This window comes from Vigna radiata, chromosome 10 (genome assembly GCF_000741045.1).
Source record: "Vigna radiata var. radiata cultivar VC1973A chromosome 10, Vradiata_ver6, whole genome shotgun sequence".
Taxonomy (NCBI): Eukaryota; Viridiplantae; Streptophyta; class Magnoliopsida; order Fabales; family Fabaceae; genus Vigna; species Vigna radiata.
Window position 1 is genome coordinate 14,526,926 of NC_028360.1, and position 25,480 is coordinate 14,552,405.

At 33.5% G+C, this 25,480-nt stretch overlaps 3 protein-coding genes across 5 annotated transcripts; all 3 read right to left on the reverse strand.

The window, feature by feature from the left end:
- Positions 1-185: 185 nt before the first annotated feature.
- Positions 186-2,495, reverse strand: LOC106775426 (DNA oxidative demethylase ALKBH2). The gene is made up of 4 exons (XM_014662550.2): positions 2,212-2,495; positions 982-1,098; positions 664-853; positions 186-529 (listed from the first exon to the last, which is right to left on the reverse strand). Exons 1-4 carry the CDS (start codon positions 2,440-2,442, stop codon positions 336-338), a joined length of 732 nt encoding a protein of 243 aa, XP_014518036.1. The 5' UTR covers positions 2,443-2,495; the 3' UTR covers positions 186-335.
- Positions 2,496-3,228: 733 nt separating this feature from the next.
- LOC106774587 (protein C2-DOMAIN ABA-RELATED 11) lies at positions 3,229-5,512 on the reverse strand. 3 transcript variants are annotated; one of them, XM_014661625.2, is made up of 4 exons: positions 5,347-5,512; positions 4,456-4,577; positions 4,266-4,361; positions 3,229-3,880 (listed from the first exon to the last, which is right to left on the reverse strand). In XM_014661625.2, exons 2-4 carry the CDS (start codon positions 4,567-4,569, stop codon positions 3,560-3,562), a joined length of 531 nt encoding a protein of 176 aa, XP_014517111.1. In that variant the 5' UTR covers positions 4,570-4,577; positions 5,347-5,512; the 3' UTR covers positions 3,229-3,559. The 3 variants fall into 3 exon arrangements, with proteins under 3 accessions (XP_014517111.1, XP_014517112.1, XP_022642862.1); XM_014661626.2 differs by lacking the exon at positions 5,347-5,512 and adding an exon at positions 5,077-5,335; XM_022787141.1 differs by lacking the exon at positions 5,347-5,512 and adding an exon at positions 4,650-5,063.
- A 1,239-nt stretch (positions 5,513-6,751) lies between these two features.
- Positions 6,752-23,685, reverse strand: LOC106775705 (sister chromatid cohesion protein PDS5 homolog A-A). Its single transcript, XM_014662862.2, has 33 exons — positions 23,354-23,685; positions 21,529-21,732; positions 21,216-21,397; positions 20,506-20,632; positions 20,152-20,370; positions 19,563-19,779; positions 19,323-19,468; positions 19,073-19,215; positions 17,936-18,085; positions 17,806-17,854; positions 17,532-17,723; positions 16,925-17,107; positions 16,177-16,331; positions 15,880-16,006; positions 15,403-15,552; positions 15,251-15,307; positions 14,988-15,124; positions 14,744-14,861; positions 14,438-14,581; positions 14,145-14,341; positions 12,684-12,840; positions 12,445-12,585; positions 11,511-11,582; positions 10,784-11,422; positions 10,580-10,687; positions 10,367-10,446; positions 9,892-9,943; positions 9,719-9,805; positions 9,565-9,602; positions 9,295-9,354; positions 9,065-9,210; positions 7,418-7,830; positions 6,752-7,312 (listed from the first exon to the last, which is right to left on the reverse strand). The coding sequence occupies exons 1-33, from the start codon at positions 23,444-23,446 to the stop codon at positions 7,262-7,264; spliced, it is 5,034 nt and encodes a 1,677-aa protein (XP_014518348.1). The 5' UTR covers positions 23,447-23,685; the 3' UTR covers positions 6,752-7,261.
- Between the last annotated feature and the right edge of the window lie 1,795 nt (positions 23,686-25,480).

Below are 25,480 nucleotides of genomic sequence, written 5' to 3' on the forward strand. Positions count from 1 at the left end.
GAAACAAGTTGTAGCCAAAGAAAGTAATTGTGGGATAGTTGTTCTGAGTTGTATTGATGAAAATGATTATGGATTCATCTTGATTATTATCAAGTCTGAATGTTTCGGCAAAGCTAGCAAAGTTTTTCCATGCTATTGGAGAAATTAAGAAAAGAATTCAGTCATAGTAGTGTAATTCCATGATAAAAAAGACAAAGGTAGTAACATGAACATAAAGCTTGAAATAGTAAATAGGACAAACTCATATTCATATTACTCCGGACAACTTTACAAATGTATCACCATGTCACAAGAACATAGCGTATTAACCGAAACCTGCTCGAGCCACAAGCCAATCAAAAAACCCGCCTAAAGGTAAGGTTAATGCGCTTGCCTTCAGCTTTTGCACGTTTGGGCACAGAGTGAATCCAATCTCTTTGGGTATAGCCTCTCATCACCAAAAGTGAACCATGCTTAAGTCTAAACTTATGCTGATCAACGTCATGGCTACCCTTCTTTAATCTCTTGCTGGCAGGTTCATCACTTCCATCTGAAGATCCAAAACAAATGATAACAAGTTCATGCACACTCACATAAGGGTCCACTACTAGTGTAGTAACATGCACAGGGAAAAAGCACAGATGCTGCAAGCGTAGTATAACTCTAACAACAAAAGAATCATACCACAAGATTTTTTACATGGCTTCTTCTTCAGAACAAAGTCACGTTCACATCCAAAAGTTAGAGACGCAATTTCAGGTGTTGGTCCATAAAGCTTCTCATCATCAGAATGCCAACCAACATAGTCATTACCACCATTGTACCTATTTAAGAGTAAGCTATTAAAACTACTCCCAGGAAGAGCGTTATGGACCTTCAGAAGCAAGTAGAAAGAAATATTAAGTAACACAACAAACACGGGGCAAGAAAGACATAAGTCAAATATATTGTCATTAATAGCAGAATAGAAAAGGAACAATGTTGATTGAGAAACATTCTTACAGCCTCCAACATGTCTTTAAGTGGTGGATAATCATCCCAGGAATATGTTTGCGGCTGATACCCGCTGTAAGTCAGCTCAGTCAAACCTGGAGTTGCAACATAACATGTCTCTCGAGGCTGTAGAGAATTACATGGCATTAGGATATTGTGGTTAATCTAACTATCCTGTCCATACACAAGAGAGTAATCTCTAATTTATAATTGGTTTTTTGTCAGGACTCAAGCACAAGTGAGAACCCAACACAAAAAACTAGTTCATCCTAACATCTTATGTCAAGGTTTGTACCACATCAAATAGTTCATCCTACTCAATACGAGACTCCTAACATCTTTTGTCAAAATTGTGGTTATTATTCTCTTCACTCTTCGGTTACAAGGATATGTATGAGGAATTGGTTGAAATAATTTTTATTTCCACATTAACATTGAGATTGAAGCCAAATACTAAGTACATGATTAGGGAACTTGAAATTGCAGTTGGTAACACTTCTTTTGGAGAAATATTTGTATTGTAAAACGGTTAGGCTAACAAGATTGAGTGTGTTTGGATGGATGTTTGTACTTTGAGTAAGTGATTCATTTTGGAGTAAAGTGATTCATTTTGATGATTATACTTTGAAAGCAGTAAACTTAGTGTAAAATTCTTCAGTTCAATGCAATAAGTGCTTGTTATCACTTCTAACGAACCCGACATTTGAAGACAGAAACAATTTTTACCCGAAACAATAAGACACTTTTTACTAAGATCGTCTCTGGTAAGAAGCAAAAATGATTTTATGCTTTCCACCTAGAAATCATACGTTCTACTTATATTCAAGGTTTAGTTACCCATGCGATCTTATAGTCACAAAAACTTCCCATTTTAGTTAATGGATTTGAAAATTTTTCTATTTTAGACCTTTAGACACTTGATTTCTTTTAATCTCGACGGTGTCACTAAAAGGGATTAAAATGATACGAGTAGAAATTAAAGGGGATGTGATGTTGTCATCAACAGGGTTTAAAACGAAAAGATTTTGAAACTATAATACGAAATCAGAAAATCAAACCTATCTAAATGAAAATTTGTCACACTAACTGCCTAAGAACAGGGGCATATTTCCAAACTAGGAAGATAGTTAATAGCTTCATTTTTCATTCTAAAGGGTAAACACCAAAAGATGATATTTTTGTGGAATCAGACGTTCCAGGATGGGTAGAATTTGAAAGAAATGGGGAAATGATATGAACCTGAAGGAAGGATTTTCCGAAGACGCGAATGGTGGGTTTGGTCCATGGAATGTGTTCGTCGAGATACTGGAACCATTTCCATGACTGATCGGAGGGTATTAACCTCTGAATGTATACGACGTCGCTTCCATTTCCGAGATCCACCGTTTCCCTTTTCACATTCTCTTTACGGTTCTCATTCGGCACCGCCTTCAGCTTCAACACATTCATCGATGATGGATAAATGTTCATAGCCTCTTCACATTCTAATTGATAGAATAGAAATGCAAACTGTGATACTAAATTGCGTATTTATACTGTTATAGGATGAGATAGTTACGGGCTCTTCTCTTCTCTTCTTATTATTTAAACGTAATTTTAAACACGTTTTTATTTATTCTTTTTAAATTAATTTTAAAAATCATCCTAAGTATAGTACTCAAATAATAGTTATGAAGTAATACCTTTTCATTATTAATCTATATTTTCACAATTTACAAACATTAGTCTAAAAATGTATTAAGTTTTTTTCTGTATATATGTATTTTTTTTAAATAAAAAAAAAATCCTTTTAAAGATATAGTAAATCAGACACTAGTTTATATAGGTAGTTTTGGATATGAAGTGACAACAGCATGCAATATTTTGTTATGAATCCTATTTTTAAAACAAAAACTAGTTGAAATAAAAGCAAAAAAAGAAAAATCACAATTATTGTTATGCAATTAAAAAATACAGATTGATAATATTATGTCTTGTTAGCGAAACCTTTTTGGTTTGTCTCAGCAAGTCTCCATGATGATTCTTTATTCTTGAAACTGTCCTTCACAGTCATCTGAGTATTTTATGGATTGAAAAAATGAAATCTGACCCAGAAAACTCCATCACTGTCTGTAGTGTTACTGCTAGTGGGATTCACGGCTAAATTATGGTCGAGTAATTATAGTTTGACAGTGGTGTTACATTGTTAAAGTAGAGCAATTCCGTTGATTATTGAATAGTTTATTATGACATGTATAAAGTGGATATAGAAACTAGTAAGCAGAACAACTTCTCTTTTCTTAACTGATAAACAATACAATACCATCAAAACTTACGGAATACCAAATGAATGATCATTGCTAAAATAAGGGCTAGTTTCTACTATTTGGGGAGGGTATGTAATACATGGTAACAAACTTAGCACACCATAAAGCAGAAGCGATAAATCACAAGTTTATTTGAAAATGCAGCTTCTAGAGGCTTTTATCTATCAATGACATTTTTTTTTTTTTCATTTTTTGGGTAGAAATTCATCTATGCAGAAGTTAATCAAAAGCATGACTCAACTACACATAAAATGTTACAATTTTGATCTGGTTAGAGATTTTCACTTGGGACAATTGCAAATTCTGCACTCTGTTTTAGGAGTAATAGGAGTGGCCAGTTTGATGATCAACTCTAGTTCCCCAGACTCTACTCCACGAAGCCTTAACCAAACATTCTGCACCACCTCACCATTAACACAATTGATACTGCTTTCACGGACAAGACAGTTTTCAGTATCAGGTATGACCTTCCTTAAGGTTGTCTCACCAGAGGACACTCTTAAGATATCTCTTAATCTCGCTGCAGACACTAATGGTTGAAGGTTGAGGAAAGCATTTCCCATCTTGTCATCAGCCTTCAACAGATCTTTATCAAACACTTCCTATAAAAAAATAAGGAAAAAGCAAATCAGTTGGACAACTACAAAAGCTAATAAACAGTGTGCCCTGCATTCAAATATGATAAAATATGTCTTGGTTCTCATGATGTCAACCCTTAATCCTTAATATGTAACATTATAGCAGAACAAGGAACAAAATTTGCCAATAGAATAACATAACCAAAATCGTTTTTTATAAAGTATCGAACTAAAGCTATATTTAGCCAAAATCTGAAGGACCTAAAACAAAATTTACTTTTTAAAATTACCAGAACAAATCACCAATCTATTTCACAAACACTGAGTAGGGAGAATATCTTCCTTGCAAAATAGACTACAAACCAAAGATTGAAGAAAAGAAGAATGAATCAAATATTATGGAACTTACCAAATTCAGAACTCCCAAGGGTTCTGTAAGAGTGAAATTAAGCTCTTCATTCCAAACAGGATTCAAGCAGCTGTTAATTACCTTGGTCTTTGCAGTCTGGTATAGTGTGGTAACATTTTGGGGTTAAATATGCTGCATAATTTAATGTTAACAGAAACAAGCTAAAATGTGACATATCAATCCTATTTACCTGGTTCCCTAGTTTCAGGACAACATAAGGATCACTGGTCTTGAAATCCCGGATCACCAACCTTTTCCCTTGCACAACAATGACTTTTAGCAGCCCCAATTGTTCACTCATCATTTATACTCCTGCAAACAAGTTAAAACAGTAATCAAACAAGGTCCAAACCAAAGTACAAAGTCTGAATTTGCAACACTCACCATTCATTTAAGACACAAAAACAAGAAAATGGTGGAAAATACTTTACAAAGAATTGCAACTAATCAACCCCAAGGCAAACATGAAAAACATGTTAGTCTCATTTTTCTTTTGACCCAAATAGCAAAAAGGAAAAATATAGAAGGAAAAGTTGAAAAAATGGAAGTGTGATTTTTCTATTTCCTTTCTGTTAGTAAGTTTTTTGCAGAAAAATTACCAGTACAAGAAATCCAACGTAAGCATAATGAGAAATGAACCCAACAGAAAAAATAGAATAAACAAAGTTGAAGAAGGGAGCTTTGTGGATAGAAAAATAGTTACTTTTTCTTACCTACCCGTATCAAAAGTCGAGCTTTTTCAAGAAACTAAATATTGAAAAATTGCTGAGATATTAACAAAAGCATTTTGAAAGCAGAGAAGGGGAAGTACCGACAACAAAAAGCAACAGATCATTGAACCGAATGAGAAAAGGCAAGCGAGGAATGAAGGATGAATTCCTCAGTAAATCCTCATTAAACAAAAGAAAGAATCATAGGAGAAGGATCCCGATCCCAAAGCCAAGTGAAGTGTGTTTGGCATTTGGGTCACTGATCCAACTTACACTAAAGAAAAAAAGAAAAAGGAAAAGGATGTATCCCTTTGGGAAGTCAATAGGCAGAAAACAAAAGAAAGAAAGACATGAAGGATGTTGGAACTTACCAGTGGATAAGTGCGTGAGTATGTGTGTGCGTGAGGTGGTTTGGGAAGTGTGTTAATATATTATTTGTGTGTTGTGTCGCTGTGATTTGTGAATGAGCAAAAAGGAGAAGACGATGAGACTTAAAGACAGTAGAACAACCTCTTCACCGGTAGCTACAGGTGGGTTAATGAGAGTGCTATCTGAAGACAGGAAAATGTGAGAATCACACCTGTCGGTCAAAGGATATGATTATGCATTATTAAAAGATCCACTGTGTTGGCCGCAGGATTGACCAGGCCTGGTCTTCTTCTAATATCTCCCACGTTGAAACTTTAGTAGATTTAAGAATTCTTTTAGCTTTTATGTTTTCTCCTGACATATCTTTGGAGACAAAAGTACAAAAATTATTTTAAAATTTGAATTAAACCTACAAATCTTAAATTTTTTAAATTTAAAGAGTGATGTAATAATACAATACAACACAGTTTCTCATATTTTAGTTTTATTTATTATCATAAAAGTGTAGTGTAGAAGTGCGTGCGCGTTTGTGACTCTGACCACGCTCTCTTATTTTCTTTCTTTACGTTACTCACTCGGACACTCTCAGCCGCGTGCGCCACAAAGCTTGCTTTTCCCACAGTTCTTTCATACTCTTCTCGCCCTTTGCCACCGTCACCATTAAACAAATCAAATTATAAATTAAACAACTTATTACGCATACCACCACGCTGTATTCTTCTGTGAGAATTTCAGTTGGTGTTTACCATGTAACCTTAACCAAGTAGTTTTTTTAATAACATGAGTAGAAGGGATGCGATAGTTAGAGGGTTCTTCTGAGTATTTTTTCTTAATCATAGTGGGTTCTAAGTTAAATTATATAATAATCTAATCTATGAAAGAATTTAAAAGTGAGCATTATTATTAAGTAATTCGACATTTCTATAATAAGTATTATTACTATTTTTAAATAATGAATTAAAATATATTGCTTAAAAGTTAGTTGAAACCAGTCCAAAACTTTTTTTTTTTTCAAAAAGTGATTAGTTTTTATGTACAAGTAAAATCACACTTCTCATTCGAAATATTATCATGCCAAAGATGTAAATAACATAAATTATTCATAGCCACGAGATAATTTACTTACGTAAAACGGTACCTAGATTTAATAAATAGTGAGGAATAAACATGTATAGGAAAAAAAAAATCCATGCCCTTCCAAGAAAACGTGCGCAAATATAATTTTCACGAAATGTTATTCCAATGGTAATTATCTTATTTTCAGATATACATTTTTACTTTCCTTTCTTGCAAGTGTTGATTGAAAATATATGATTAAAGGAAAATTGACAAACAAAACAGACACATACATTGCATCATAAGCCAAAATACCAAGTTAAGTCGGGGAGGGTGTGAAACTGGTTTCAGTTCACAAAATAAAAAACCGCAGGTTCATAAACCATGTGCAACAAAAACTACAAGGAGCGCAAGGTTAGATAATCTCTGTGACGGATGCTAAGACTACATAAGTATGAAGAAACTAGAGTTACAAATACAATTATCCCCACGTATAGCTGTACATGTTGGCCCACTCAATGAAAAATCAATTGTGTTGGAGGGATGGAAACATCCTCATGAATCATATGCTAAACCTATCACCTACACTAATAATAAAAGGTCATTTAGCATAACATAACCCTAACAAACCCTAAAACACCACTTCTTTTTTTTTTCTTTTTTCTAAACGTGGGGATGACAACTGTTATAGTACATCTACAGGTGGATGCAAGAAACGCATAGAATATCTATTAGTGTGTCAATAAAATGGCAGTCATCATCCACACTGATACCTATACTTGCACTGAAACACTCTAAATGCTGCCACAGCACTACTGCCACTGAAATGTTCAGAGATTTATGCTACAACTGACAAACTGCTCACCGTTTTTGCCCTGAGATTTTCTTTCCCGAAGGACGCCTCCATTTGCACTGCATAAGCCATTCTTAGTGATTAGCTTAAAAATAAAATGTGCAAGATTTTTATCAGGTAAATAAAAGCAGGCGCGGCGATTCTACAAAGGATGAGTAATTTACCAGCGGCTCGTCATCAGAAATTTCAGCAATTTTGGCACTATCAGGACTCGCTGACTCTATAGGTGATTTTTTCACTTCTCTGGGACTACTTTCCCCATTGCTGTCATTTTGGTTCCCTTCAGAACCGGATTCTTCTCCAATATCATTTTCTCTCAAAGCTCCTCTTGACTCATTGACATCTATCTCTTTCAAACTACTTTCTGCACCATTATTTTGATCTCCTTGTGGGACACCCTCTTTAGAAAGCCTCCCAACATATTCCTGCTTCTCTTGATCTGATTCTTTCTTATAACTTGAGCTCTTCTCTTTCTTGGGTTTCTTTCCACGTAAAACTGATTTTGGTTTCTTGCTAATTTTCTTCCTTTTAGTTATTATTACGCCAGATCCTTCGACCTGTTCCGCTTCAGAACCACCTAGAACAGAAAATCAAACAAAATTTATAGAGAGCAGGCAATTAATTATATTTATGGTTTGAAACTCCAAGCATAATAGCCATTTCCCGAGGTAATTGGAAAATTAAGAATTAAACATTTCACAAAAACAAGAATACTCACAGATCATATCACATGATACATAGGTTAAGAATATTTAAGCTAAAATCTATTTTAGATTCAATATCCCAAAGCAAAAAATGTATGCAACTTAATACTACGTTAAGAATATAAAAGGGAAAGCTTTTATTAGGAAAAGAACAAGCTTATTACATAGGAAATATGAAAGTCATTTTTTCACTTCCTTAATACAAATTTTCCATCTTGAATTCTTCCCACCGGTTCATATGGTTGATTTTAACAAAATCTATTACTAGATGAATTTGGTTACTAACATCTTCCGAGCTTTGTTCCTCTTAATCATCAAAGTGCCTAGTCAAAGACTAGCTACTTCAAGTCAAAAAACATTATTTTACGAATTTATTTTCATGGGTACGTACGACAGAAAAGAGGGAGAATCCCTGGCCAGTCATTAAATTACTGTCTTTGATTTGGTGGGAACAGGTTCTAGTCGGAGGAATAGACTCTTACAAGGGTAAGGATGTTTTCATTTTGGGCCTATCCTGACTTCCAAAATGTTGGGAGCATCGTGTACTATGCTTCCCTTTCTGGATATGGCGGATAAAAGATAATGAGTTTTCACAAACTCCACTGCATTCACAACACAACTATTTTCCTAACCGACAAAGATTGCTGTATCATTTGTTCGGAATTTGGTAGAACACATTTCCCTTTGAGATCAAGACTGTCTATTTATCTGAATGAATAGTACATCTAAACCTGGACAGTTGACCCGTATTTTTTAATAGGAAATTATGAAATTATTATACAGCCATTGCCCAACAGCAAGCCATCCTCCTAGGTAAGACATGTAAACAAGTTTAACATACCAATCACCTATTCTATAGAAAACAGATGATTTAGAGCAAGCATGAAGATATATAACCTGCTAGGGGATGAGAGAGTAATAGTTAAGTTTTATATTGTACAAATATTTTCTTTTTTTAATTTCACAAAGTTGCATTGAAACAGAACTACCGGGTTTCAGCAGGTCCTGAAGCGTTAAATCCAGATCCATTACATAAATATGACATCTAATCAATCAGGTGATGTAAATGAAAAAAATATGTGCACCAAATCTTCTACATTGCATTACCTGAGTTAATCTCAGCTTTAGATATAACAGTATCTTCAGGGTTTGTTAAGTCAGAACCCTCTTTGGCATCCTCACGATGGAAATCGATTTTTGAGGCACCTTTTTGTCCATGTTTTACTTGCTTGCTAGGAGATTTACCATTAACTCTAAACAGCATAGGATACAAGTTATAATGATAGAACATTTAATAAAATCATAAATGTGCAATATAATCTTATTTTTTCACTAACATTTGTTTTGTCTTTTTACTTTCTGAAGTACTATAACTTCTCTGCTTCTTCCCAGTAGACCTATAAAATAATTGAGAAAAATAACCCACAAAAGATGGCAGCACATTCAGAATGGGGTACAAGGCATCCAATGAAGCTAGAAGAAATAAAACACGACATACTTCAATTCAAATTTTCCAAAATAGTGAAAATTTTTATATTGAGATTTACGTGAAACACATGACTCCAATTAAAAGTAAACTAAAACTAATTTGAAAAAGGGATACTTACACTTCACGGGAAGACACAGTTTTTGAGAGTTTTAGCTTCTGGAAAAAACAATGTAAAATTGTATCAAACTTCAAAGATATTTGATATCTTTGGGGAAACAGAAGAACAGCAAAAATGTGTCAGAAAAAATGAAGGCAAATGGAAAAATGGAGACCTTATTAGATTTGCCACCCTTGTCAACAAGCTCCCATCGCTCCTTTTCCAAACAGAGCACTTCTACATCCCCATCATCATATAATATCTTCCACATGACATGCCACAGCACAAGAATGTCAGAATTGTGAGTTAGAGGCAGAATATTTGCACCAATTCAGAATGTAAGCTTACCACATGTTTCCTCTTTGAAGAATCGTATGACTTAACATTGCCTTCATAAAATCTGCAGTATATCAATACATCAACATGGAACTTTAATTAGAAATCCTAGGAAGACGATAGGGCAATGGGAATTTAAAAAAATTGTTTCTAGGATCAAACTAAAGAAAACATACAAAAAACACATTAGATGTTATAAAGCAGTACACGGATAATTAATCGAGAGCCAGTCAGAAATATTTAAAGCAATTAATCTGTACAGAAGCAATATGAAAAACTTGATAACTAGGCAAACTAATAAAAGTGCAGTAAAAAAAAGAAGCTAAATCCGTGAGTCATCTCTGGAAGATGTGGTCAAAAAGCTTTAGACATAACTAAAAATGTATATACAATTTTTTTCACATGTCTTAGATTAATAAAAACAGTGGCATCAATATACCATTTTGCTACTTCGACTGATCTCTCAAGATTTAATAGAAGAACTTACTTCTTATCTAAAGGCCACCAAACTTTAATTCTGCAGCCAATTAGATCTTCAGCATCACTTTCACCTTCCTTTGTTATACACTATAGGAAAAAAATCAAAATCAAATTAAACTAATATCTAAGAGACTCACGGGAACACACATTATAGCATGGCATAGACACCCTACTTGAAAAGAACTACAACATTGACAGCAATAGAGATGGAGAAATTTACCTTAGCCAATCCTCCAATACTTTTTCTTTTCAGTTTTTTAGCAGATCCTGTGGATGACTTGAATTTGTCACCTTTAGACTTGTCAGTTGGCTTTGTATTATCAGGACTCTGCAAGAGGAAGCAAATAAGCAAAAGTCTACAACGTGATCAATTCAACTTTAAGATCCTATAGTGGTATAAATCTGCCTGACAGTAAGATTTCACCTTCATGTCATGCTCTTTAGATTTGTCATCATGATAGCTCTTGGAAACCTTGGCTTTTGCTTGTACTGAGGGCTCATTGCCTTTAACCTTTTTTCTCTGAATTGTTTTGCTATCTGTATCGGGGGTAAATTCTGCACCCGATAGCAACTTCACTCTAGAAGAGTCTTCCCCTGAACCTCTCGGAGGAGCCTTTGATGGGGTACTACTCGACCTTGATTTTCCATGGCCAAAGGAAGACCGTTTACGTTTAGGCACTGGAACCAGGGTTAAGTCTTCTCCTTTTCGCTTTTTAATTGTTGCCCGTTCTGGATCCTTCTGCAACTTCTTACTCAATGAATTTTCATGACCATTACTAGATTCAAAATTAGTGGATAATCCCAAGTTATCTATGTTAATTTGTCTGACCACATTTAGGATATCGATATCGTTTTCAGCCTTTTTTGTTTCAGCTGGCACAGCCTTTTTCTTTTCAGCTGGCACAGCCTTTTTCTTTTCAGCTAGCACAGCCTTTTTCTTTTTAACTCTTTTGCCCTTGGTTCCCTGAGATTTTATGTCCTTTATTATTTTTCCAAGGGACATTTCTTTTCTATCTTTTTCACCGTCCTTTGAAGTGTCATCCTTAGCTAATTGAGATGAAACCTGACATATGGAAGAAACACTGTCACTTAATAAGACTTCAGAAGCACTAAAAGTTGCTTTTTAACATTACCATTTGCGCCAAACATACCATTTCTAATTCAAGTGATTCAAAGTGAGCCAAGACACTTTCATCAGCCAACCAGGATTTCTCTTTGCTCACCTGCCAAATGAAATTACACTAATAACCATTTCTTTTTAATTAATAGAAATAAACCAAGATCTTAGATATATGTTCAAATCGGTCAATGAAATACAAATTCGAGTTCCATGTACAATGTTAGAATCTTATAAATATGTTAGAATCCTGTAGAACATAATAATTTATGAGATTAGGATCAAAAAGATTGATTCTATATTTATGCTATTAGCCTAAAATAAGGTAATTAAATATTGTGTAATTATGTTCACTCTGGTATAAATTGAATAGGTCTGTTGTGGTGTAGACACACATAATTAACCATGTCTTTATTTGGTTTCTCTTATCCCGACATACAACATAAAGCTAATAAAAATCTCTTCACAACAAAATTTAAATCTAACTCAACCTCACAAAAATTAACTTATAAGATAAGGTTTGTATCTATATATCTAATATAATTTGATCACATTTTTAGTCAATATGAGATCTCTAATATAACTACATTTACGTTCCATCAAACAACAAGATCTTATCAACTATGTAATCACAGGGAAGTGCCTTCTAGATGGAGCAAATGTATACGTCAAAACTCTAGCATCACAAAAGACAAAAGTTTAATTAAATAAAAAGATCAAGTACCTGGTGCTAGGACCAAATAACAACAAAATATACAACTTAAAACACAGACATTCAAAATGCTTTACAAAGATTAAAAGCTAATGAGGTAATAGGATGCAAGCTATTGGCATAGCAATGTTACAAATCAATCTCATTTAATAAAAGTATCTTCTAGAATTATCAACTATTTGGGATGCATTTTGTAACACTTGCCAATTTAGCATACCAGAAGGAAACTGTAAAATTTGACAAGAAAGAAGAATACCATGGGGCCACTTTCCTTCTCACATGCTTTGTATAGCATTGGAGGTAGAGAAACTGAATTAGACAACGCTTGTAAATCAACATCCTTCCCTACTAGACGATTAGTAATTGCTAACCCAAGGTCACATATGGCATGCGAATTCTGGCCATTCATTGATCACACATGTAAGATTACAGTCTCATTACTTTGACATTAGCAATTTTTATCTATATTGTAAAAGAAGGTAATTTAGCCTCAACCTTTGATTTTGATGCATCAACCACATCTTCGGATTGCTTAATACTCCAAAAGATAGAAGTAATGGTAGATATAATTTCCTTCTCATTGTTAATAGCTACTTCTGACTTGACGTCATCATCTCTTTGCACTAGCATTGATAGTATCAAGTGTAGCTGCCTGAAAATTCAGGACAGAATGAAAATCTGTAAGAATGAGAGTTCTCCACATGTCCCATATTTTGATATTGTATAAACCAAATTAGTATGTAGATAAATTGAAGTGTTACAGCCAAACAAAAAAAGCTATTCATACAGACCGAACATGTTGAGGACGTTCAAACTGGGCAAATATTTTATAAAATAACACAGGGAACTCATGAAACAAAAAAAAAATTACTGCACGCACAAAAGTGAGATTTAAAATTATTACAAACTAAAGATTTATCTGAGTTTTTCCATAAACTGCAACAAAAACAAATTTTCAAGGAAAGCAAGTTATATTATTTTAATCTGCATACAATTCCAATAAGCATTATTAGTAATACAAATCATAACATCAGTATACAGCACACTAAGGATGCATTTGGGATAGCCACAAAAAATTTCAACAATTGATAATAAGTATAATCGATTATTGGTATAAACAAGTTTTTCTTTGGACAAGTTTGCTTAAAAGTTCATTTTTAAGATAATTCATCTTGCTTGGATGCAACAAAAAAAAAATCAGCTATTCAAATGAAGAAAAAAAAAAGCATGAATGAAATTTAAAGAGAAAAATAATTTCTGGAAAATAATAAATATCCTACAAATTTTCAAAATCATAAAATCATCTTATTTTTTGGAAAGAAAACTAAAACTACAAATTTAAGCTATTAACATACAGCTGAAATATCAAAGCAAAGTCAACCTACCCTCCCCACCCCCACAGCAGAGGTGAAGAAACAAATAATTTCTCAAAATTAAGTAGTCCCAAAACATAGGCTAAATATTTTTACAAAATGGTTTAGGTTTAATTTAACAAAATAAAATTGGCTTGTAAGACAGGGACTACCCTCATTTATATACTGTATTTTGACATATCTCTAGTTAATATGGGACTTGAGTTTTTCCCTATACAACCTCTCACATACAGCATTATTGGGCTTGGTACATGGATAATGTTGGAGATCTCATATTGACTGGCCATATAAGCAAATAGTAATACATAATTGAGTGCAAACCTTATCTTACAAACTTGTTTTATGAAGTTGAATTGGACTTAAAATCCATTTTGTAAGATGTATCAAAGTTTATTCTAACAACGTTTGTAGAGTCTATCACCCACAAATATTTAGCATACCATGTTCAAGATGTCTTAGGGTGTCAGAATTGTCCTCACTTATATAGTGCATTTTGACACTATTTCTAGTTTATGTAAGGCTTAGGTCTTTTCCAATAAATACGTATCCAGTTCAGAGATATCCTATATGGATGAAATAGTACCTGTATAGATTATCGTATGCTTCAACAGTCTTACAGTCATCAATATTGGGGCAGGATATGTTAGCAAGGGCATGAACTAGGTATGTAAGGATGTATTCAGGGTAAGCGGTCAAGGAATTTGCATCCGATTGTCCAGAAAGCTGCCAAGCCCTGGTTTGGTGATGCATGTGAATAATGTCATTCAGGTTCTGCTTGTCCTGCATTAACAAAAACATATCATCATTAAGACAAAATTGACATCAAAGCAAGTAATTTTGCAATTGCAAAAAGGAATGAGTCAAACAAAATATTACCTCTGCAAACTCCTCTGGCTTGGAATCCTTGAATCCAAATATGTTGAATATAAAGGCACATGCATATTTGGTATCTAAAAGGTTGTCCTTTATATATTGATGAACTTTGCTTAAGAAAACCTTCTTAGCTTGAGGGAAACCAATCTATCAGACCGGAAAGAAGACAGAGAAGCAGTTATTTATACATTGAAATCAAATTTTCAACAAACCAATTTCAGCCTACATTTAATTTTGTCTTGGCAATAATGTGGTGAACAAATCATAAATGCTACATAAGAAATTAAGTATACAGAAGGAGGAACGTACCTCTGTTACTCTTAGAGTTAAGTGGAAAATATCAACAGGTATCTTGTGATCCCAGAGCCTTGATAAACGAAGAACTGCCTTTGCAGAAGCAAGTCGCAAATGGGCCTTATCAACTGAGCTGCAAGAGGTCATAAATGAGTAAGAAGTGGCATCTAAACCACAGAACCATTTGAAATGAAAAAGAGAAAAACTGATAATTGTCAGATAAATCAACGAAACATTTAGCTCTGTCAAGCTGATATACCTTGACTGTAGTTCCTTTGATATTTCACCATAAGACAGTATGTTTCTCAGGATACCCAGAAGACCATCTATACCAGGACGAACATGAGCATCTTTGGCTGGCAAGTAGCTTTTCACTAGGGTTTTGATGCCATATATCTGCAGTAAAGAAAGAAGAAAAAAAGCTCAATATGGAAAACCTACTAGAACTATCCAATGAATCAAATCATAGAATACAGATACCGTCCAGATTATCTAAAAAATCAGAATAGAATATCATACTACCTTCAAAACACAAAGATCGCTCCTATCATCCCAAGATATTCTTGAGTGATCTTCTTTCTGAAACCATGATAAAAGCATTTAAATAGGAACTAATTACTTCCATAATTATATTTTAAAGGAGCACACCGTGGAATGGAATTTGAAAGGCTTACACTATCACTTTTCAGAATCTTGTTGATTATAAATGCTTCAATTTCACTTTCTCTAGTTTCAAATACAGGCATTGCAGTCTGTGCTATACACCCCAGAGACTGTAATACTGCAGGTAGATGTGTTTTCTCTTCCAGCATATCTACAAGTCTCTGCATATAAGGTGAGAACAATCAAAATATATAAAAAATCACAAATACAGGGAAAATGACCTACTTCCTTTGACGCCCAAATTACACTTACACCTTCTTAGTTGGAAAACTATCTCTAACTCCTATACTTTAAATATTGCTCTTGAACTTTGACACCTTCACTTTCTAAGAAATACACACCCTTTTGTTACAGACCATATAGACCCCCTTAAAAATGACAAAGCCCAGGAGGTAGGTGTAATTTTTCAAACAAGGGTTTACATGTAACTAGCACTAATTGGAGGTCAGCATAATTATCCTGTAACAAATAATTTAAATATATTAAACCTTGTACAGAACAGAAAGAGACTTGAGGCCATCGTCCTTTGTAATTGCAGCCAGAGCATGAACAGCATACTTGGCTTGTATTTGACTTCCTTCTAAACATAATCTCTCCAACATAAGGTCTACAGAACTGCTTGAAACAAGGAGCAATAGGAATGTTATAAATGGAAATGGATACAAGAGTCATCAAATTTAACCGTATAGTCTCCCAATAAGGTCTACAAAATTGCATGGTACAAGGAATTATAAGAATATTATAAAAGAAAGTCGATCTAAGAGTTATCAAATTAAAAGTGACACCTTGATGTAACTGCGAGCTGTTCACGAATAGTACCACCAGCCTTTGCCAAAACATTCAGAACACCCTCTTTAATCATATCACTATTATCCTTAAGTAAATTCACCAGCTCCACCTCAGTGCCACTAAAAAGATATGGACAGAATCGAGCAATTATCTGCATCTCATCATAAGTCAACCAAAAAGTTAGTGTTAGAGATATGATTTGATTAGAAAACGAGATTCCAGTATTTTAATTTTCTTGTCCAAAATGACTGAAAACATGATATTGCTTGATGACAAAATCATGCAAGCATAAGAAATAATAGAAAGGGGCACAGCAAAAACAAAAGCATCCAAACTCATAATGCTGTTTTAAAATATTGATAAACCATAATTGGGACTTCTAACAACTTATATGTAAGAGATGAATATGCTTCTTAGGCCTCTTTAAAACACGCACAAACCTTGCCACACCATTTCCACATACTAAATTCTAACCATAAAGTATGCGTTTCTTCAAAAGTTTGAGCCTAAAGGGATTCTATAAGTGAAACTGTGTTAGAAATATCAAGAAACTTAAGTTTCTGGGCTGAAGTAATCATCCACTAATCTGAAAAAGCTATAAAAAGTTTAGGAATTATATCTTTGCCACCCCCACCCTCCCTTCTGCAATGAACTAAAGTGAAAATTGTTTAGTATATCCAATACACAGTACAAATATTGAAAAAACAAAAAAAGTCAATAAACCTAGAAAGGAAATATTCTTACCACTAATATGTTCATACAATATTGTATATGATGATCATTCTCTGAGGATTTATTTGTGATGATTTCTGAAAGAACAGCTTTCACATGCTCCTTGTTGAAAAGTAAATAGGAACACTTTATATAAAGAGTATTCAGAAATTCATAGAGCTGATGATTTTCACCGAGTATTTTAAGGAATTCATCCTGGAGATAAAAAGCAAATAAATAGGTAACATCAGTAAATAACAAACTACAAATTACAGTTCCTTTCTTTCTATAATATAAAAAAATAAATAAATAAAAGTTAAGAGCAGTTAGTCCAAACCATAATGAGATATTACCATTTCGATGTTCAAATACCACTCTCCTAAGTCCTAATAGACTCCCAAAGTTAAGAGCTCGTTGAAATTAAAATCTATGTAATTCATCTAATTGGCACCTTAAAAAAGTTCATACAAGTAACAGAAACACGGTAATAGACACACGGTGAAATGTATTGGCAACAAGTTCTGAAGCTTATAAATCTATCCCACAGGATTTGCGTCAAAGACCAATTCCTATCAGTTGCAGCTATAACTACCCCAATGGGTATGTCTAAACCAAATCTACAAGTTTTAGATTATATTACCCTGTATTCACGAGTTTGATGGAAGCTGGTATTTGGATCAATAAGATCTGTCAAAATTTTCCAGAGATTAGGATCTTGTAATTGATCAAGAATCTGAAAACTCTCTTCTGCCTTTGTTGGGTCAGCAAATGAACGAGACATTACACGGAAACAGAACAAAATCTTTTTCTGGACCTCAGGAATGTCTTTCCCCTGCAATTTAAATGAGATCAAGCCCATTTTCACATCAAATATCCTCTGAAAGTTCACATTTCCAACATTCACAGTAACATACCTGATTAGTCTGCCTCAGAGCTAAATATTTTCGCATTTCTTCCTGTAATCTGGTACCAAGTTGCACCATGAAAAGTAAAAAATTGAGACACCAGGAGGAATATAAGCCATTCAGTAGTAAAAAAATGTACCTTTGTTTTTGTTCAAGTATCTTTTCAAGAGCCTTGGCCTCCACTTTATCAAATCTAGAGAAAATCCCAACCCAATGTTTAACTATATCATTGATTGAAAAATCTGATGGAAACAAGGATTCACAAAGAATTGATTCAATTATATCCGATCTGCAGAATGAAACGTGAACAAAAGAAATATCAATAAAACATTTTATTCCTGAGGAAAAAAAATAACAAGAAAATTAAAGCATATGGAAAAGAAAGAAACAAGCTTAGAGGCTACAATAGTTTAGATAACCACCACTTTCTAGTTTGTATAAGTATGTTGATACTGGAAGAAAAAATATCAGAAGCACAAAAATACATAAATCAAAGCAATGAACAACTTGAAAGTCATTGATCTAGTACACCAATGGCCTTTCTGAATGACAGGTTATCTATAAGGAGGGGGCATTTGAAATTTTACAGCTATTTCAATCTTGATATTCTCTAAATAAAAATTGAGACTTTAAATTTGCAGTCATTGTACAATATTTTGCACCATAAACCAATCTTGTATCAGTAGCTTGTTTAATGAGTTTGACTATGTTAAGAATTGCTAGAGAAGTCAAAATCAATAATGACTTACAAAATTTGTTTTTCTTTTATAAGCAAACTTACAAAAATTTGTTATATTGGTAGTGAATCAAAATTAAATTAAAAAATCTATTCATAACGAAAAACTTAGCATGCTAATACTAACAAAAACATATATTAACATGAAACTATGCACATGGTATAATATTTAGGTATTTACTCCAAGATACTTGCATCTAAAAGTGATCTTCAACATGTAAGACAAGAAGCTGTAATTAGTGGTGTTACAACAAGTTTTAAAAGACTTCTACTTTCTCAATAATCTGAGGCGTTAGCTAAAGATTATGTAGCTTCAGATGAAGATTGTATTCAAACTTACAACTAAAAATTAATTTTAAGAAAATGATTGGTCTGTCCTTATTCTATTCTCACATAACAGTAGTGGATTATGCTCCCATTAACATCGTATGGAAATGAAAAAAAAAAAAACCTTCATACCATAAAAAATAAATTACCACAGAGCAAATAATGACAGAGATATAACATAACCAAATATCTTATGCAGCATCAGTGTTTCACCTGAAATCTTTGTCATAGAAACATCTAATGATCTTCCCTGGAATCCAGTCATATTCACTGGGATTAACTGTGTTGGAACTATTCTCACAAAAAACTCTATATATCTCAGCCAATCTCCCCATAGTATACTTTTTAACAAGTAGCTGGAAATGTAAAGCCAGACAAGGATTTAGCTGTGGTAAGTTAAAATAATCAAAGTTTAGAGAGAATGTTAGGCAATGGGTAATTTAGATTATAGAGGTATACATACAGATTTATCACAAAGCCGCTCAGCGACAAGTTTCACAGTTTCATGAGAGACTGCATTTAGGGTATGGCATGCTACATCACAGATAACATCCACAACTTGCTTTCGAAATTTCTCATCAGAATCCAGCAGTCCATCAGAAACGGAAGCTAAAAAGGTGTACCCAATGAATTTAGAAGATATAGAAAAAAATATATAAAAAGCTAGGACTGAATATCTTGTACATGCATCCAAGGGACTCACAGATAATTTGAGGAGCTTCAGGCCTCAAAGGATTTGACAGCAGACAACTCTTTGCATGCTCAAGTACAGACATGCGAACCCCAAAATCTCTATCAGTCAATCTCTTTAAAAACTCTGAAAATGTTGTCTGAAGTGCTTCAGAAATGGTGGATCCAGGAAGAGAAATTATATCCCCAACCAAGTTCACTGCTTTCAAACGAGTTTCCAGCTTGTCAGTCTGCAAATGTTCAATTACAAATGAGAATCAGGCATCAAATGTGAATATCAGTCAAAAGTATAACAATCTATGACAAACTAAATTTAATAGGGAATAAAAAGATGTAAAAGTGACTCTTAGCAATGGTGAGATCTTTTTCCTAGTCCTGTTCGTTTTCATTCAAACAATAAAAACACTCCTTTCCATTCTCTGTTTTCGGTCTTGGGTTCTTGTCAGAAACACAAATTCTAAAGCACAGCTATTTACAAAGCATAACAAGATATCATTAAATTTAAATAATGAAACTCCTTTACAATAGCATCAAGGTCGTTTAAATGGAAATAATTTAGAAACCACATAGAGCATAACAAAAATCAATAAATCAGTATTCACCATTAGCTCTCTTGTAACATAAGGAAAAACTTCATATAGGATCTGAGGAGCACAGCAATAGAGATCATAGATAACTTCATCGTATTGAACTTGACTGTTCATTTCCTCGCTGTCTCCTAATATTAATGATAGTAAAAATTGTTTGATACTCGGTTCAAGTTTCTCCATGCATTGTTGTACAATACTCAAGGAAAGCTTCCTTGCAGCCCCAGAAACATCCTGCAATAAACAAAATTTAGACAATCGTGTTTATTATATAATATTAAAGATGATACATAAGACAACATTCATTCTCCAAGTGCATCAGCTACTGCCTATAACAGGAAAAGAAATTATATAAGAAAAAGTACTCACTCTTCTGTCACGGCCTAGTGAAGACAGTAGAATAGACAAAAGATCCGGATGTACATCCTCACTTTCTTCTAAAAGAACAGCCATTATCGTTTGCATGGATGACAGAACACTCTCTGGATGATCATCTCTGTGCATGAAATAAAGTACACAGGTATCACTGATTGATCTAAATAGGATTTTTAATCAAGAAAAGTACTATAGAAATGTGACATTTGAAAAGTACTACTTAAGATTAACACTTCAAAGTTAACATCACACAACACACAGAAGTAATACTCAATATATATGATTGATAAACCAAAATTGGACAATACAAAAAACTGGTAGAATAATTAGTAATAGATAAAAAACAGTCATCATCAAATAAAGAAACAATCAATCTAAGTACACAAATACTAGTGTTATACACAGCAAAATTGTAGGTAAAGAAATATGTCAATCATCACACTAAAATATCCCAATGTAATGTAGGACAGTAAGCAATAGAATGAGAGATATTAGTTTCACTACTTCAGAATTACAATATTTGCTTCTCCATTCCAAAACATCACATTCAAAGTATACAAATATTTCAGTTTCTGCATATCTAATTATCTTAAATTCATATTCTCTTTTCTTTTATCAGAAATAGAACAGAACCTTTCAGGGAAATATAACGCTATAATGAACTCACACCTTCAACTTAGTAAAAGACTTTGTGATAAACTAACCTGGCAACTGCAAAGAAAGTACTGAACATTTCATTCACCAGATCATCACATTCAAGATCCAGCATTACAACACAGGATCTATATTTTGCAAGCGTCTCCAGTATAGCAACTCTCCGATCAAAGGATGGGCCACTTGTATCACTCAGACCACTAAAAGTGCCCACAATCAACTGAAATATGTCCTGCAAAGTGATATAATAATGATTAGGATGAAGAAGACTATGTTCCCGACTATATTTGTCTTCTTGTTTGACTAAAAGTAAAGGGGTACTTCAAATTATTTTTTCAGATAAATAGAATAAATGAAAGATACCTTTAGAACATCATCACTGTAAGGAGCTTCAGGCGCGGTGATTCGAGTAATCTCACAAACACATATTGCAACTAGAAGCTTGACGTCACTATCCTCGTGCTTTAGCAGTTCTGGCTTAACAATTGCATTAAAAAAGGGCTTCATTGACTCCAATGCTGAAGCTGATGGTGATTGATCCAAGTCAGTAAGGCATGATGCAGCTTGCTGTAGATAGAACAACATTTTGTTGAGGGAGGTTAGTAGTTGCCAATAAAAAAAATTTGCTTTTGGAAAAGCAAATTTTAATGCAGCACAACAGTAACATAAGTAAAAAATAATGGAATTTACAGCACACATTTGATTAGTTTGGCCTGCATTATATGCCTGTGAACTAGTTATAATCGTCAAGTGCAAACTAGATTTTCTGTTTTTTGGTGATACCACACATTCATTATGCCGTAGGAAAATAGAGAATCCATAACATAGAGATGCTACGAACCACTGAGAAGTCCATACTTTTCAACACCTTACAGTAATGTTGAGCAGAAAGAAAGAAATTTCTACAAAAACTTAAAGAAACGTATTATTTGTTATGATTAGAGCGTAGATCCAGAATTAAAAGAGTAGCTTGGTAACAAAGAACTGTATTGAGACTGTGTCATCATATGTCCATAAGACCTACCTAAAGTGAAGCCTTAATACGTTTGTTAACTTTCTCTCTTCACGTTGTGATTGCTTTATCAACAAGGATCTAGGAATTTGAGACTAAACTACTATTACTAGTCACTAACCATATGGTTACCAACTTACAGGAACAGCACACACATTGAACCACATCAAGCCTTATCCATATACTGCCTTAAAAGGATCCTCAGGTTTTTCCAAGAAGATAACATCTAAGGGAACTACAGCTCTAATAGCCTTCCTAAGCAAAACCCCGAATTTACTACCATATATGTATCATGTTGTGTTGGGAACCAGTCAATTTGTTTGATACAGTATATGTAAACTAGTTAGATTTTAAGATTGATAATCATTCAGCAAGTGTGATGCTACATCTTCCTAATTCAATGCTTTTGGTGGGGGAGGAGGGTATCCTTCTTAATTCATCTCACAGTCCAACTCTAATAAACAACACTTTCAACCTTAAATACACTTGAAAATGGAAATTGAACCATAATTCATTCATACATGCCAAAAAATTCTATCACGCTAATTAGAATAAACCTGGCCTCAGTAAAGTAAGCAGCAATTTGAATAAGTATCTTCGTTTTCACTTCTAATCCCACCATCTTTGTGAAATTTTGAATATTCAGTAGCTTCATCTTTTTCCACTAATCCAACCAAAATATCCACAGATTTATTAAACTTAACTAGAGCACAAGACAAAACCAACTTAGCAAACACAGAAAATAGACCTAGAACCCCTTCAAGAACCATTCACAAACTAACCGGACTCAAAAGCCATTCTAGAAACACGCTTCAAATAACCAAAGTATCACATGAAATACACTCAATCTCCTAATTGTTCCTCTCAATTTCAAAAGACCAACTACCAAAACCCAAATCCTCAGCTAATTACAAACTACCTACACGAAGAACCACAAAAACGGAGACCCTATACACGCATTTGAACTCAATTCACTCATTCCAACAGAGAAATCAACTTAACCGAGAATAAGAGTCACAGTTTTCCTGACCTGAACTCCCCAAACAGAATATAACGAACATAACTAACCACAAAAAACAGAAAAGAGTTCGAAATTTCCGTAAAAAAACACGAAATTCTCGAAGCGGGTCTAAAACAATTACGAAACGAAGCAACGAGAAACTCGGAGACACACACCTGCAAGAGCTCGATGAGAGCGTCGTGGGAGGAGGGAAGAGATTCGAGCTTGGATCCCAGCTCCTCGAGCAGAAGGTGAGGCTTCTGAGCCATGTTGCGCAAAACGGCGTCGTTTCAGCGACGAGCGTGCAGTTTCATAGAGTTTCGACTAGGCTAAGAGCTAAGGGAAGAAGAAGAAAGTGAAGCAGTGTGAAAATAAGAAAAAGAGGGTTTGCCTTCTCTCTCTCTATCTTGTTTTTGTGTTGCGTTGTGAAGTTCGATTTTCGAACAGCGAAGCCAAATCCAAATCTAAGCCAAACTTCACGCGCTGACTTTTTACCTTTTTGTTTTGCAGCTGTGACCTCTGATTTTACTCGTATTTCCGAATCCTCCCGTTTCTGCCCCGCGCGTCTTGCAATTGCGCCCCTCTCATAATTGGTCTTGTTTGAGAAAGTACGTAAATAACACAAGAGACAATTTTAATGAAGTTAACCTTTTTTTTCCGAAATAGAAGTGTGATTGAGAAGTTGAGTTTTTAGTTGCCGTCACTCGCCTACTGTACTCAGTTTTTGGAACATGCATTTATCAGACAATCTTAATTACTGCTAAAACCTTTTTAAAAATCTCAACCATATTGATTGCTGTCCAAATGCCACGAATCTTCTTTTAAATTTTGAATTTTTTTTTAAAACTAAACATTTCATGTGCTGTAAAAATTTAGCATGTTATCTTTTTAAGAAATTGCATTTTTGTTAAATGATTATATATGTAAAATCTAGGCTTAGGATTGTGTTTAATTTTTTTCTGAAAAAACACATTTTTTAGCAAAAAGTAAGTTTCTTCCCACTTTATTTATGACACGAAAAAATGTTGACAAATAAATTATACAAAATTCTGATTTATGAATTCCACTTTTCAAATTTATAACTCTCTTAATATGTTAATGTCTAAATCTCCTCCAATTTCTCTCATATGTACTGATTTATAATATTTAAAGAGGTTATTTGAGTTTTCCTAAAAAAACATTTAATTTCTTTAACAAAAAAAACACTGCACTTTTTAGATGTTTATTTAAAGTTTTTTAAAAAGTAAAAGTCAATGATAGGTTAAAAACAACTTCTTTTAATAAATTATTTGGAGTAAATGATTTAAATAAACTGATTTAGTATATTATGGTGCGGACTAATGCAATATTATTAATACAAACTTCATAATAAAACTTTTTGTTTAATGAATTAAGTTATCGGTAAGCTTGTATCTGAATTGGGATGAGATTTGAAAAAAACATAAAAGAAAAGAGAATTGAAAACTATATTTATTTGAATTAAATTAGAAACAAGATGCAAATAATTTACAAGTATTGATTTGATTTATTAAAAAAATTATAAAGAGATAAATCTATAAAATAGTATATTATTATTATTACTATTGATATTACTATATTATAATAGTAACTATTAGTAGTATTACCATTATTTTTTATTTTGTAACTATTTTTAGACAATTGTCGTTTTTATTTGTAGAAACTTAATATTTAATGTGATATCTATTTTTTTTCCTCCATTTAGTTTTATTTTATTTAAAAAAATTCAATGTGATTCTTTTTCTTAGAAAATGCGTTAACACCATTTGAAAGTTGATCACTATCTTGACTTTTTTTAGTTTTTTCTTTTCTTTTTACTCCACCTTTCACCACCACGTCTCTTCTCTACCGCACACTATATTTACTGTCCATTTTTCTGTTTAATTTTATCATTTTTTTTATTCTATCCATTTTTTTATTCTTAGCTATTGACTTATTATTAGTATTAATCTAACTTTAAAAATGCAATTAAGATTACCATCTAACATTAAAAAATCACAAAATGGAAACTCCTAAACTCACAAACACACACATGAACAAAAATGTAATGATTCTGAGGCTAGGCTTGATAAAATGAATAAGAGTGGTGAGGGTTTTAAGTGATTCTTAGTCTAGTCTGAAGTACTAGTTCCTTCGAGCGATGGTCAATAGTCACCCATAGGAGAAAGTCCTAACACTCATTCGAGTCAAGTAATTTGTTATTGAAAATATATAAAAAAGGTTAGAATAAACCTTAAGAAATGGAGAAAGATGAGAAAGGAGAAAATGGTAGTGGAAGGATGGTG

Excerpts from the sequence above, each read along its gene's own strand:
- LOC106775426 (XM_014662550.2), bottom strand. The coding sequence starts at position 2,442 with ATGAACATTTATCCATCATCGATGAATGTGTTGAAGCTGAAGGCGGTG. Across the intron at positions 854-981 it reads TTAAAGACATGTTGGAGGCT|GTCCATAACGCTCTTCCTGG; the intron begins GTAAGAATGTTT and ends TTGCTTCTGAAG. Across the intron at positions 530-663 it reads GCCATGTAAAAAATCTTGTG|ATGGAAGTGATGAACCTGCC; the intron begins GTATGATTCTTT and ends TTGGATCTTCAG.
- LOC106774587 (XM_014661625.2), bottom strand. The coding sequence starts at position 4,569 with ATGATGAGTGAACAATTGGGGCTGCTAAAAGTCATTGTTGTGCAAGGG. Across the intron at positions 4,362-4,455 it reads TCCTGAAACTAGGGAACCAG|ACTGCAAAGACCAAGGTAAT; the intron begins GTAAATAGGATT and ends ACACTATACCAG. Across the intron at positions 3,881-4,265 it reads CCTTGGGAGTTCTGAATTTG|GAAGTGTTTGATAAAGATCT; the intron begins GTAAGTTCCATA and ends ATTTTTTTATAG.
- LOC106775705 (XM_014662862.2), bottom strand. The coding sequence starts at position 23,446 with ATGGCTCAGAAGCCTCACCTTCTGCTCGAGGAGCTGGGATCCAAGCTC. Across the intron at positions 20,633-21,215 it reads ACTTTCTTTGCAGTTGCCAG|AGATGATCATCCAGAGAGTG; the intron begins GTTAGTTTATCA and ends TTTCATGCACAG. Across the intron at positions 19,469-19,562 it reads TGAAGCTCCTCAAATTATCT|CTTCCGTTTCTGATGGACTG; the intron begins GTGAGTCCCTTG and ends ACACCTTTTTAG.